General features: G+C 44.0%; 1 protein-coding gene across 1 annotated transcript in view; it reads right to left on the bottom strand.

Moving 5' to 3' along the window:
- The window catches only part of LAMC1 (laminin subunit gamma 1), a 119355-nt gene extending 106660 nt beyond the window's left edge, over positions 1-12695 (bottom strand). Inside the window, exon 1 of the mRNA XM_025285507.2 lies at positions 11825-12695. Coding sequence (XP_025141292.1) covers positions 11825-12239 — 415 coding nt within the window. The 5' untranslated portion in view covers positions 12240-12695. The remainder of the gene's footprint in view (positions 1-11824) is intronic.
- Positions 12696-13706: the final 1011 nt, after the last annotated feature.

Genomic DNA, 13706 nt, shown 5'->3' on the forward strand with positions numbered 1-13706 from the left:
AGACTTTCTATCCCATGACTTATCTAAAATGCTCACTAGAAATTCACAACCATGCACAGAGCCACTTTGAAAATTAATCCTAGATGCTCAAGCCCACAGAACAAGACACTTTTGCCATGAAGGGGCAACCACATGACCAAAGCAATTAAAGTATACAACTGCTCTTTGGGTTTCCAGCTGTCTCTCCCCGCAACAATGTTCACCTTTAGCCTCATGTTTCTTCTCACCTCCAAAAAAGAACACAACTTCAGTGAAAATTTCAGGATGCTCATCATTACCAGATCAAGATCTGGCATTTAAATAATAATAATCTAAAAACAGTGGCACTGAAACAACAGAAGTCATCGTCCTGTCAAAACAAGGTCCCTAAGCAGCAGGAACCGCTAGGGGAAGAACAGCAACACCAACACAGACAAACTGCTAAACCAAGGCAACTACACCCGAACTTCTTTGGTAAAGTGAAAGTGAAGTCGCTCAGTCGTGTCCGACTCTTTGCGACCCCATGGAGGCTCCTCCCTCCATGGGATTCTCCAGGCAAGAGTACTGGAGTGGGTTGCCATTTCCTTCTCCAGGGGATCTTCCCAATCCAGGGATCGAACCTGGGTATCCTGGCATTCCAGGCAGACGCTTCAACCAATGAGCCACCAGGGAAGCCCACTTCTTTGGTAAGAAGAATTAAGCAAATTAAGCAAGGACCATCCGTAAAACACATTTTTTAACAGCTTAAACTTTCCTAAGTCTCTTTTCAACTCCAAAATTATTCTAGTTAGCCACATATTTAACAGTCCAGAAATGCCAACAGTCCAGAAAACTGAAGTTGTTTAGGACAGAGTCAGAAAACAAAATCCATTTCTAGATCTAATCATTTCACATTGCCAAGCTACTATAACTTAGTCCTCAGTAGTCAGTGATAATAAGATGACCTCAGATTTTGAGAACATCTGGGCAAACCATTTCTGCCTCTAACCAGGATCTTTGTTGCCAGAGCAGGAAAATATCACTTCCCAGTCCCTGCCAGTGAACAGAAAGTGCAGCAGAAGCTGTTCAACTCATTTTCAACAAGCTGTCATGACCCCCTTTTCAAAAACTGTGAAGCTCTTCTCTTAGAAATACTTAACATCCTTTTATTCTCTTTGAAGACAGCTGATGGAAAAACCCGCTTATGCTTCTGTATCTTCCCAACTGGCAAAAGGGGTGGGGGCATTTTAAGCCCAATACACAGACTAGAACGCAGCCATGAGTGCCACCCTTTTCATAAGAAATGTGAATTTAAGAATCATCAGTCACTCGATGTAATGCCTGTGTCACAGCAATGTGTACAATGCAGGTCTATAAAGAAAGCAGATAAAGTAGGACTGTGATCAAGTAATACTTCATCTTAGTAGAAGTGGAGGTAGTATGTTGCGGGGGAGGAATACAAAACCCAAATCCAAGTGGGAAATATAACCCCCTTCTTCAGAGAGAAAGCAAAAAAAAAAAATTAATTTTAAGGGATCTAGGAATCCCCTGATTGAACCTTAGCTCAGGAGTGCTCTGGGGAACCTAAAGAGATAAACACAGAATGACAGATAGATACACAGATAAGACAGATTACATAGACAGAGTTGTAGGTTTATAAACTAACGTTTACAGCAATCAAGGTGAAAGGAGTCACTTTTGAGCTTGAAAGAGGAAACAGTGACAAAGAAATCTCCCAGGACCACAGCAGTTATTTATCAATCAATAAAAGGTGGTTTAGACCTATTCAGTTAGCAAACATGAATAACAAAAAAGCCACAATGTAAGAGAGTTGACTTGAAGCAGAGGAAATGAAATAGAAAACTGGAGATGGCCCTGACAGACTTATCTTTAAAGATGTCAGATAAAGTAAGCAACTGAACTAACTTGGCCATTCTCAACAACCAGAAAGGAGTCACGGATAAGGGAGAAAGGAGATAAGGCAGCATTCCCAACCACCCTTCAGGAAACGTGGTATGTGGTGCACTTTTCCTATCGGTAGACACTGACGAAACACAGGATCTCACTCTGAAATTCAATAAATTCCTTAGAAATTCCTAGAAGTGTTAACAGCTAAATATAAAGCTAGTACAAGCACCCAAAACCTAGTATTTTTCCATTGCTAACAATCCTCTGTTCTTCACAAGTGTGTGCAAAGATCCTTTTTAAACAAACAACCCAAATCCAGCGCTCAAGCAGAGACCTGTCAGAGAAACCAGGCTCAGTACCCCCGTTTTCTTTCATTTCACTGCCCAGTTAAAAGGTCCTCCTTAGCTCTCCATCACTTACCAGGCTTGTTCTAACACAGCAAGGTGGCAAGAGCATAATCTATCCACAGCAGATCTGAATTCCGATCTAAACTCAACCTGTTCCACCTCAGAGCAGTCACCAGTCATCTTTTATTACTATCCATAGGGATGACTAACCAAGTCCTCACTTGGTTAAAGGTAGTGATGAGAAGAGCAAAGAGAACTGCTCACCTGCACACACTCCACTTCCTGAGACTGACTATGAAGCTCAACTGAATGCTTTTCTGAACCTACTCTGTGGGTACGTCAGTTAAAATCAGCTGACACCTCAATGAAGATCAGCTGGTTGGCCTGTTCATCCTTTCATTCAAAAAAACATTTCTTAATGCCTATTAATGCCAGCAACTGCTGGTGGCATAGAAAGACGGCAAGAGAAAGAGAGTTTAGATTAAGTCTCAGATTCTGTGCTCTCCTATTTTAAACCAAAATCACACCTCAAACTAAAAAAGTCACCTATATGTTTTTTGTATTTTAAAAGACTGAAATGTTTCTTAATTCTTCTTTCTAATTTGAATAATTCACATACAACGAAGTGCACCTCTATATATATGTATACACCTATGTAATCTCCATGCAACTCAAGATACAGAACGTAAAGTGTGAAATATAACGGAGAAAACGAAAACCTGATCATTGGTCGTGTCTCTGAAAACATCTGAAGGCATCTCTATAGTCACTGCCATGGGCAACCATTCTTCATACACACTGTGATTTCTCATCACGAACAAAAGTCATTGAGTCCATAACTCTACACAGGACCACTTATATTTTTTACTTCAAAAAAAATATTTTTTTAAGTGAAGGAGGCTGATTCTGAATTTTTACTTTTAAAAACTTGCAAAACACAAAGTAGATAAAAGAAATCAAAAAAATATGATACAGCAAAAATCCAATGTGGACTGCAATATAATAGGAAGCAGCCATGCAGCTGGAAACAGAGTAAAAGCAGGGAGCTGAGGGAATATACAACTCCTAAGTTTTAAAAGAAATAATGTAAATCCCCTAATTCATCTCCCAGCCTTGCCACAAGACATCTGAGAGCACCACTGTCTAAGAAAGAGATAAGTCTGCTTTATTTTATTCATGAGTACGTAGCTGCATAGGGCACCAGGCTGACTGGACCCAGTTGCTTCAGGCTGGCCCCCCAGAAGAGTCCACGGAAAGAAAGGCAGATGTTCTTAATTAGTGTCACACAGTCTGGCACAAAACTCTAAAGCCTCAGCAACATTTCTATAAATGAGTTTTCTGCTAACCCCTTTGAGCAAGCTGTCCATTTTAGGCCTGCATGAGCAACATCTAACTTGATCATTTTATAAGAAAGGAGAGGTTTGCAAATCTTAGCAAGGCCCTTTTACAAATCTTAGAGCAAGAAATTTAGGCAAAGGAATAGAACTCGCACACAGTCATCTTGAAATTTTACCCTTTGAAATGACAGTTTAAAAGAAGGGACAGATTCGTAATCTCTTATTTTCAACAATCTCCTCCAGAATTTTGGACAGTAAAAATAAACAAACAGCTCTCCTCTAAACTTTGACACTTGCCCCTAAAACTAAACAGAACAGCAGCAGAGCTGTGAATTACATACAGCTGGAAACAAGAACCAAGTAAAGAAGCATCTGTTGGTTTTGCTGCCTGTTAACTCTAGACAAGTAAGTGGTTATTATTCATCTGTCTAACCACTTTAATGTGGTTCTTCACTATCCTGCAGAAAAGGCATGCCTCAGTATGCCTGTATTCCAACTGCACCCCAATGAGTTAAATAAACTAAAAATCCCACACACAATAAGCAAATAAAGATATTTCACTGCAACCCTTCCCCACAACTGCTTAATAATAATAGCCTTTTAGAGTCTATTTCAACAACAGACGTGTGAATACATACTTTAAAATAAAATTTATGTCTATTTCTAAAGAAAAAATACACAATATTAACATTAAAATTTCAGGATCGGTCACAAGGGAGATTCAAATCTGAGCATATAAAATTTATCCAGCTAACTTTAAATCATATAAAAGTCTAATTTTTGCCCCCAAAAAAGGACAATCACAGATCTTTCAATTCTGTATCAGTTCCACACCCAACTTAGTACTTTCTTTAAAGCTACAGAAATAAAAACACTATGGACCATATTAACAGTGGCATATATCTCAAGAAAATGACGAGATGGCACTGATAAATTCAAGTTCAGAAGTGTTACTGAGAAGAATGTAAGTTAATGTGGACTGTTTTGGGGCTTCTTATAGTTCAGGCATTCATTTATTTACTCGTTTTTTATATACCTATTGAACACTATGCCAGACTGTTAAGCATTGAAGATATCAACCCTTCAGCCTCCCTCCAAATGGTGAACTAAGTGAATGCTCACTGTGTGTGCACCTTTTACCTAAAAGTTTATTATGTAACATTGAATGTATCCATGTAAAGCAGAGGTCACCAAACTCATGCTGTAGAGGGTCAGACAGTAAACATTTTGGGCTTTATGGGCCAGGACATATTGACACACTCAACTCTGCCTTTGCAGTGCAGAAGCATCCAGAGACAATACCTTAATAATGAACTTGACTGTGTTTCAAAGGAATTTTACAGATACCAAAATTGAAATTTCATATAATTTTCATGTGTCATGTTTTTCTTCTTTTGATTTTTTTCAACCAATTAAAGATGTAAAAACTGTTCTCAGCTCATGGCCCATACAAAAATAGGTGGCAGCCCAGGGCTGGATTTAGCATGTGGGCTATAATTTGCCCGCCCACACTCAGGAAACAGACCTAGGACTCCACATCTAAGCCACAAGTTCCAGGAGGTCAGGGCAATGTCCAATGAATCATTATACACCCAGGAATCTGTATGGTGCTGAGGCATAGCAAGCAATTCTGGGCTCCAAAATCACTACAGATGGTGACTGCAGCCATGAAATTAAAAGACGCTCAGTCCTTGGAAGGAAAGTTATGACCAACCTAGATAGCATATTCAAAAGCAGAGACATTACTTTGCCAACAAAGGTTCGTCTAGTCAAGGCTATGGTTTTTCCTGTGGTCATGTATGGATGTGAGAGTTGGACTGTGAAGAAGGCTGAGAGCCGAAGAATTGATGCTTTTGAACTGTGGTGTTGGAGAAGGCTCTTGAGAGTCCCTTGGACTGCAAGGAGCTCCAACCAGTCCATTCTGAAGGAGATCAGCCCTGGGATTTCTTTGGAAGGAATGATGCTAAAGCTGAAACTCCAGAACTTGGGCTACCTCATGCGAAGAGTTGACTCATTGGAAAAGACTCTGATGCTGGGAGGGATTGGGGGCAGGAAGAGAAGGGGACGACAGAGGATGAGATGGCTGGATGGCATCACTGACTCGATGGACGTGAGTCTGAGTGAACTCCGGGAGTTGGTGATGGACAGGGAGGCCTGGCGTGCTGCGATTCATGGGGTCGCAAGGAGTCGGACACGACTGAGTGACTGATCTGATCTGATCTGATATTCAACTAAACTAAAAACATAAATCTCCAACCCGGCCTTCAAAAACCTCCTGGTCTAGAAGAGGAGAAAAGTAAAGAAACAAGACAACGCCATGTGATAAGTGCAGTAGTAGATACCTACAGGGTGGTGTGAGTGGAAGATCTAATCCAGGCCAGGGAGTAGGATGGAAAGGGGTAAGAGAAACAAACTGGGGAAGGGTTCCTAAAGGTGGTGACACCTGGGAGAAGTGTCCCAAACCAGAGAAGGAACCCTCTGAGCACATGAAATGACAAAAGATAAGCCTAGAAGTTGAAAAAGGTCCAGACCCTAAAGTACCTTATACAACATGACAAGGTGTCTGGACTTTATCTTAAAGGCTTGAGGAACCACTGCAGAAATTTTTCGCTAGGATATAACATCAACAGATTTGCATTTTAGAACCAGTGCTCAGTCCCAAGCAATGGCTGCCCAAATAGAAAGAGCAAAACTGGAGGCAGAAAGACCACCAAATTAGTTAACAAGCTGCTGCAGTAATCAAGGTAGAATTCCATGGGGAGCTACAGTAAAGCAAGATAAAGATAAGGATCCAAGAGACATAATGGCTGGATACAGGAAGTGAAAGTGGAGTCTTGGTCAGACTGCAGTAAGGAGGGGTGGGAAAGAAAGTGATGGAGTTACAGCTGCCCAGAGACTTTCAGCAGTGGATGCTATCCGCTGGCCAAACAGTAATCTTTACTGGCACCTTATAAAGCACAGTCTTTGGCAAAAGAATGGATGAGAGTCTCAGGGCTAAACAGTAATTTAGCTGTATCTTCATTTCATTAAGATACAGATTTGAACTAGATAAGATAATAAGGAATGAATTTAGTTTTGGACATGACCTCTGGACATTCCAAACTGACCATGTCCAACTTGGAGAAGAAACTGTCCTGAAAATGTGAATTTAGAATGCACTGATTTGCCAACTTACTGTTACTCTGAAAACCTTGAGATTAAGAGAAGTTCATTCAGGAAGAGTAAGTAACATGGAAAAAAAAAAAAAGAAATTCAGAAACATAAGTGGAAAGGAACAGAGGCAGGAGAAGGAAAACCAAGGGAGTTTGGTATCTCTGAATCAGTATATACATGAACTTGTATTTTACAGTTGCCCTGGAATAAACTAGTCATTCTTTTGAGAGATCTGTTAGAGGAGCTAAGAGCTGAAGGAGCTATTATGTTAGACTGAGTCAAAAACCTACCTCCACTCTAATTTTTGGCAAATCACCACCTCAGGCTCCTCATCTTCTCCTTCCCTCAATGAGTTATGAAAATCTAATCAGTAATTGACTGGATGCTTTAAAATACTACAAAGGCACTCCTGATTTAGTACTGTAATGGCATTGCATCTGGGTATGAAAATTCCAAATGAAAGTAATTGAAAGTGCTAGTTGTTAAGTCGTGTCTGACTCTTTGCAACCCCATGGACTACAGCCCGTCAGGCTCCACGGTCCATGGAATTCTCCAGACAAGAATACTAGAGTTGGGTTGCCATTCCCTTCTCCAAGGGATTTTTCTGACCCAGGGATCAAACTGGAGTCTCCAGCATTGCAGGCAGATTCTTTACCGTCACCTAACCAAGTATAGACTTCTGAAGAATGGACCTTCAATCTTCTCCACCCTTCTGTCAGGTACTGCACCATGCTTTTAGTAGGTATTTAAAATATGTCTGCAGAATATTTGGAAGTAATGAGAGAATGTATGCACAAGGCTGAGGAGTGAAGAGCAAAAGGCATATCTGACTTCCTAAGAGGATTTAGAATTGAAATAGACAAGCTTTGTCCCTCCCACAAATGTGGTCAATGACAAAATCATGGGTGGAAGGGAGCTTACAGCTCCAGAATTTTCTCCTAATGTGTACATTGTTTTTCTGAATACTCTAGAAACATGAAGAAGGTATTTGGAGGAAAAGCAGTGAATTGTAGAACAGGAAACCAGCCAACAGCAACTTTATAAAACTGTGTTCACCAACTGCTGGCCATTAAAGAGGAGCTCCTTAACTTCTCAAGTTGAAACCTGCAAAATGTAAATCAGGCCTTTGAAAGACAAACTAAAATAGTGTCCCCTCAGGGTACACAAATACCACAGTGAAGTCACCAGAGTTCTGACAGTCAGAACCTACCCTGCAAAGATTTTCTTGGGGAAAAAAAATTGCTGTTTTTTCCTGTTAAATGTACACTAAGGGACCAAATAGAATAAACTGCAATATCCTTCCTTATATAGCAATTATTCTTAGACACCAAAAAAGAGTATCTTAGATACAGCTTAAAAGCATCATTTAATCACTGTTTGTTCCCCGAAACTTGTAGCGAGCTTGGACACCAATCTGATCTTGGTGTAAATTTTAGGAGTTCCATAAACTTTGACTGAGTTGGTTTTATAAGCACTCTTTTCCTTAACATAATTGTTTTTAGGAAGAGGGAAAGGTACCCTCCTCCAAGATCAAGACCCAATTTGCCAAGTTTTCACCTACAAATGACTACCAAGTTAATTAAACAGTTTAATAAAAGGCAAGTTCTCAGCTACAATCTTACTATCAACTATTCTGCTGATAAGGATAAAACTCACTATAACTTATAAAACCCCAAAGCTAAACTCTGAAAAAGTAGTTGAATAATTCATATAGAAGTCAGGAGAGAAGATCCAGAAGTTGAAGGCAAACTAAGAAAAACTTTTTAGAAAAGAATGCCTTGCTGAGATTTCTCTTCACAACAGGCAAAAAATGTGGTTCTGAATCCCACAGCAACTGTAACTCATTATATCTAAGGATACATTACACCCTGCACCCTGGATTACTGTATGTGGTGCTTAAAAGATGGCTGCTTTCAGAATCAGTGCTGATTTTCCTGGCTTTTGTACAAGTGATGATAATGGTACAACCATCTAATTTGTACCTGCCATTTATTAAAACATGCCTCACCACCCAAAAAAAGGACCAGTTAAAATGATCGTGTAATTTCACACACATGTGTATGCATGAAAAGTTTCTGGAATGTTACAAAAGAAATTGTGAGCAACAGTCTCCAGGGCAACTTAGCAACTGGAGATGAAGTACACACTAGTCATTATATTGTTTTAATTCATTATGTCATGTTTCACTTTTACAGTAAAAAAAAAAAAAAAAAAAAGACGGGATCAGTGGCAAAGTATGTATATTTCTTGTGACTACTTAAGTGAGAACTGACTTTGCTTATTTTAAAGTTTACTGTGTTTAAAGCTCAACATTAAAAGGAAAGCTAGAAAAGTTCAACATTAAAAGGAAAGCTAGAAAAGTGGTGGCCAGACCTAGGTCTTTCACACTGCTCCCGTAGAGTTTCACATGCTCTGTAAGGGCAGAGCACAATATGCATCACTTGTTTAAGGGTATGTGAAATCTGAACTGGATGGGAGATTTTAATAGATGCACAAACAGTCATGGTCCTTGAATTCATGGGAAATAATTAGTTACCTAGAGCCCATGGAGTAACTGGAGTTAGGGAGTGAATACACTGAATGTCCAATACATAAAATCCTGTCTATCTGCCATAAATCAGAGATCACAACATGCATGAATACATATATCCTTGTCATTAAAAAAGAGATGGGAGAGAGAGAGATTGAGACATCTAACCCCACTACACATAAATCTCCCTCCCCTTCCAAGAACAAGTACAGTAAGTTCTTGTCAAGTTTTTTAGAAATTGTCCGCCTAAAAAGCTTAAAGAAATGTTTTTACAGCACTTATATGAAAACTATTTTAGGTAACTTTTTACTTAGAAGTTTTAAATCTACAGTTTTATGAACTTCATTTAGCAAAAATGTTGCCAAAAACTGAAGAACTTTTCAGCAAAACAAGTTTAAGCATATATAACATTTTCAGAGAAAAAAGTCTTTCAAGCATTCAATCGCTAGGATCCAAAGTTCATGTATCTGTCGCCCAGAAGTAGCAACCTGACAGATACTGTCTCACCTAACACAGTATCTTTATAACAGAGAAGTAATCACTGAGTTATCTACCTTCCTACACCATCACCTGAAATAACCTTTCACTACAAAGTGATCGCTTCCCAGGTGGCTCAATGGTAAAGAATCCGCCTGTCAATGCAGGAGACTGGGGTTTGATCCCTGGGTCAGGAAAGATCCCCTGGAGAAGGAAATGACAACCCACTCCAGTATTCACGCCTGGGAAATCCCATGGACAGAGGAGCCTGGCAGGCTATGGTCCATGGAGTTGCAAAGAGTTGGACACGACTTAGTGACTCAACAACAACAACAGATGCAATGCTCACAGCAAAAAATTCAGAAGGACCAGACTCTCAGCCCTAGGTAACTACATAAGAGATTCTTATGCAGAAGTTTTCAAATGAATCTCAGGCATGTGAGACATCAAAGCCATGATTTTGCTTCAAAATATTTAATTTTCAAAACAGATGAAATAAGACTTCGTGGAGATTCAAAATTCAACACAGAAACTTTAACAAAACAAAAATGTAAACAAAAATAAATGGATAAAAATTTCAAAAGTAATTCTGGCCAAGTTTAAAAATATAACACTTAGGAGAAAAGAGCTAAGAGCAGCCCCACAAGGTCTTGGGAGGCCCTTGGTTTCTTGCAGAATCTTCAGAAGGGCACCTGTTCCAACATATGATTTAGCTCCATATGTTTCCAATACCTTTGAAAAACTGAACTGTTCACTTCTTCCATCTCTGAAAAATGGGTGCCTCAGAGTTCCAGTTTATAAACGTATTTTTGAAAAGTTTAATCTTCCTAATGATTTGTCTACAAATAAAATATTTACTACAAAAGTGCTAAATACTGCTTTTCTAAAACTTACTCCACACACAGTAATTTGACTTCACTTTTCAAGTACTTTCTCTGGAATCTTGACACTTACATAAAACTTAATGTACCAGAGAGCAGTATAAAGAAAAATACAAAACCACAACCAAAAGAACCATCTGCCCACCAAATAGTTCCTTTCAAAGATTCCCCAAATCATGTTTCCAGCCTTACAGAACTATACTGATTTGATAGAAGAATGGCTTGGCACCCTGTTCTCTCTGGAAGTTCATTACTACCAACTACCAGTAAAATCATGGCTTTCAACCTAACTGAGGCTGCAGCTCTACATGTCAAATGTCAGTTTCTTATGCATATGTTAGTCTGTTAAACACAATGATGAATCACTCAGCTTGTTTGTATATTCCAAGGATGACGAAAAACTGACCCAGATCAAACATGATTTTTCATACAATTCTTTGAGACAAACACGTCCATCCTCGTCTACCACCCAGCGATGAAGTTTTCTATACATCCCTTTCCTGATTTCTAAAAGGTCACTCACACATGCTTCTACACTTTCCTTGAATCAAAGCAAAAGGGAAGGCAGTGCGGAGAGCTTTTTACTCAGGGACCAAACTTCACCCAACAATTGCAGTGGGTGCAGATACTTCCTTTTGTTTCCTCCGTACCGAGATTAGCAGTGAAATCGCTTTGTGGCCCTTCATTAAAGATGAACAACTTTCAAGAACAATAAATTTAAAAGTGAACTTCTATTTTAATTACACGCAGGCAACAGCGGTAGTAAAGGCATTTGCTCCCCTCAAATCCCCTTAACCTTTCCTCTCTAGCGTATTCAGCAGAGCAAACAGCAATCACCCTCAACCCTACAGAGAAAGACTTTTAAACAAGGTAAAAGTGCTTAAGGTGGACAAGGAGAGGGGGGCGAGCAGGGTTTCTGATTCATGCTTCAGCACAGAGGAACCAAAGAAGCCGAAATGGAGAATAATCTAAGGAAGGAAAAGTCGGCTAAGTTAGAAAAGGAAAGCAGACAGAGAGATGCTGGCGGGAAGCACCTTGGCTCGCGGGAAGTTAGGTGTTAGATCTAGCGTAGAAGTTGGAGAAGGGAATTTCTGTGTGGCCCCGGCTGGGTAGCAGAGAGCCCACGTGCGGCTGTTCGGGGCCCTGTCCAGGAGGGACCAGGGGGTGAAGGTGGCCCGGGAGCCGGGCTGCGGGCAAAGCTGCAGCAGGGCACACGGGGCTGTCACTGCTTACCCAGGTGCAGCGTGAGGTTGATGGAGTTGGGGTACTGCACCCCGGCCAGCATGGTCTGGCTCTGCCACCAGGTGGTGTCGGCCTGGTTGTTGTAGTCGGTCAGGAAGGCTGCCCCGTGCTGCAGGTGGGGCTGCCCGGCGTCGCACAGGTGACAGGACTTGGTGACCCCGGTCACCCCGGTCTGCACGCAGTACTCCTCGGGCGGAGTCCCGCACGTGTTGGTGGCCACCACGGTCACGTTGAAGGCGGCGTTGACGAACTCGGGCATGCAGCGCTGCGGCCGCCCGCCCTCGTCCGCGCACTCGTCCATGGCTGCCCGGGCGCAGCCGGCCGCGGCGGCCGCCAGCACGACCAACACCGGCCAGACGCGGCCCCGCGGCCGCAACGCCGCCGCGGCCCGGTCGCTGCCCCTCATCCCGCCGCCCCCGCGCTGGGCCACGGCAAAGGCCAGGGCGTGGGTGCGTTCCTCTTGCCCGGCGGCGTCTCTCGGAGGCCGCTCCGCGCGGGTTCAGCCGCCGGGCCCAGTGACCCGGCTCTGCAGACGCGCGGTGGAGGCGGCTCTGCCACCGGAGAAACGGGCGTGTGGGCGCCCCGGGCGAGAACCGCGAGGCTGGCTGAGAGCTGCTCCGCGCGCACCTCTCTTGCACCCGGGACACAGCCCGCAACTCGCCGCCGACCCCCGACTTCCGAGCGCGTACCCGCGCGCGCACGCGCGCCCCCGGGGAGGAAGGAGCGGCGGGGTGGGGTCGGCACGGTGGGGTGGGGTCTGGCCGAGGAGGAAGCCCAACCCCGGCGTCCTCTCAGTCGCTCCCCGGCCCTCCGCGCGCGCCGTGGACTGCGCGTCCGCCCCGGAGACTCGCGGCTGCACCTCGCGCTCGAGCCCGCGGCGCGCGGTCGGCGGGGGAGGGGCCTGGAGGGGCGCGAGTGGTGGGCGGGGGAGGGAGAGAGGGCGGGGCGACGGGGAGGGCGGGACGACGGGGCGGTGCATGCCGGGAGGGCCGCGGAGGCGGGGGAGAGCCGGCGCCCAGCCGGGAGATGGACGGCAGGGTACCCTGACGCCGAGTCCCCAGGAAGACTCGGGGTTGGGGGCGGGGGCAACGGAGGGGTCTTATAGGGGCGACGCCGGAGAGGCGATGGACGCTTGGAGTTGGCCCTTGAGCCCCGCGTGGTCTGGGCCGTGGCTCGGGTCCCAGCCAGGCCAGGTGTCCGTCCTGGTGTCCAGCGGGCCGCGCCCCGGGGCGGGGACCTTAGGGACCCGAAATTGCGGAGGGAGGCGGGGTGTCCGCCCTTCCTCCCAGCCCCCTCGCCGCGGGGCCGCCCCGGGAATAGCTCGTGCTGCTCGCGGCCGGCTCCAGGGCTTTCCGAGCAGAGTTCCGGGGTGTCGGGGGCTGACACGGTCCCTGGAGATTAAAGAGCCGGATCGCAGTATCAGAATGAGTTTTCTGAAGTGATTTCCTGCGTCTGAATTAAAGCGTAGCCCGTGGTTTTTAACAGGGGCGAGGAAGGAAGTGAGAAGGCTGGGAATGGAATGGCATTTTTTTCCCCTGGGTATGCAGCAGACCCACTGCGAAATTCTTCCACTGCGTTGTTTATGTTCCCCAGCTTGCCTTTAAAAGACTCGAAAGGATCTGGGATCTGACATCCTCCTTTTCGGGCCTGCTGAGTCACGGAATATTCTCCTTGCCAGAATGACTCAGTTCACAGAACCTCAGCCAGATCATGAGGTTTAGCCCGAGATCGGAACCTGGGCACCTACTCAGTGTTAATACGACGCGCACAGACGCAGAGGGAGCGCGCTGTAAACGTGGATGAATCACTTTCGGCGCACCGGAGCAAAGTGGGGTGTACGCGGTGGATGCTCCTGAGACAGATTTTTTTTTTT

This window comes from Bubalus bubalis, chromosome 5, assembly GCF_019923935.1.
Source record: "Bubalus bubalis isolate 160015118507 breed Murrah chromosome 5, NDDB_SH_1, whole genome shotgun sequence".
NCBI lineage: Eukaryota > Metazoa > Chordata > Mammalia > Artiodactyla > Bovidae > Bubalus > Bubalus bubalis.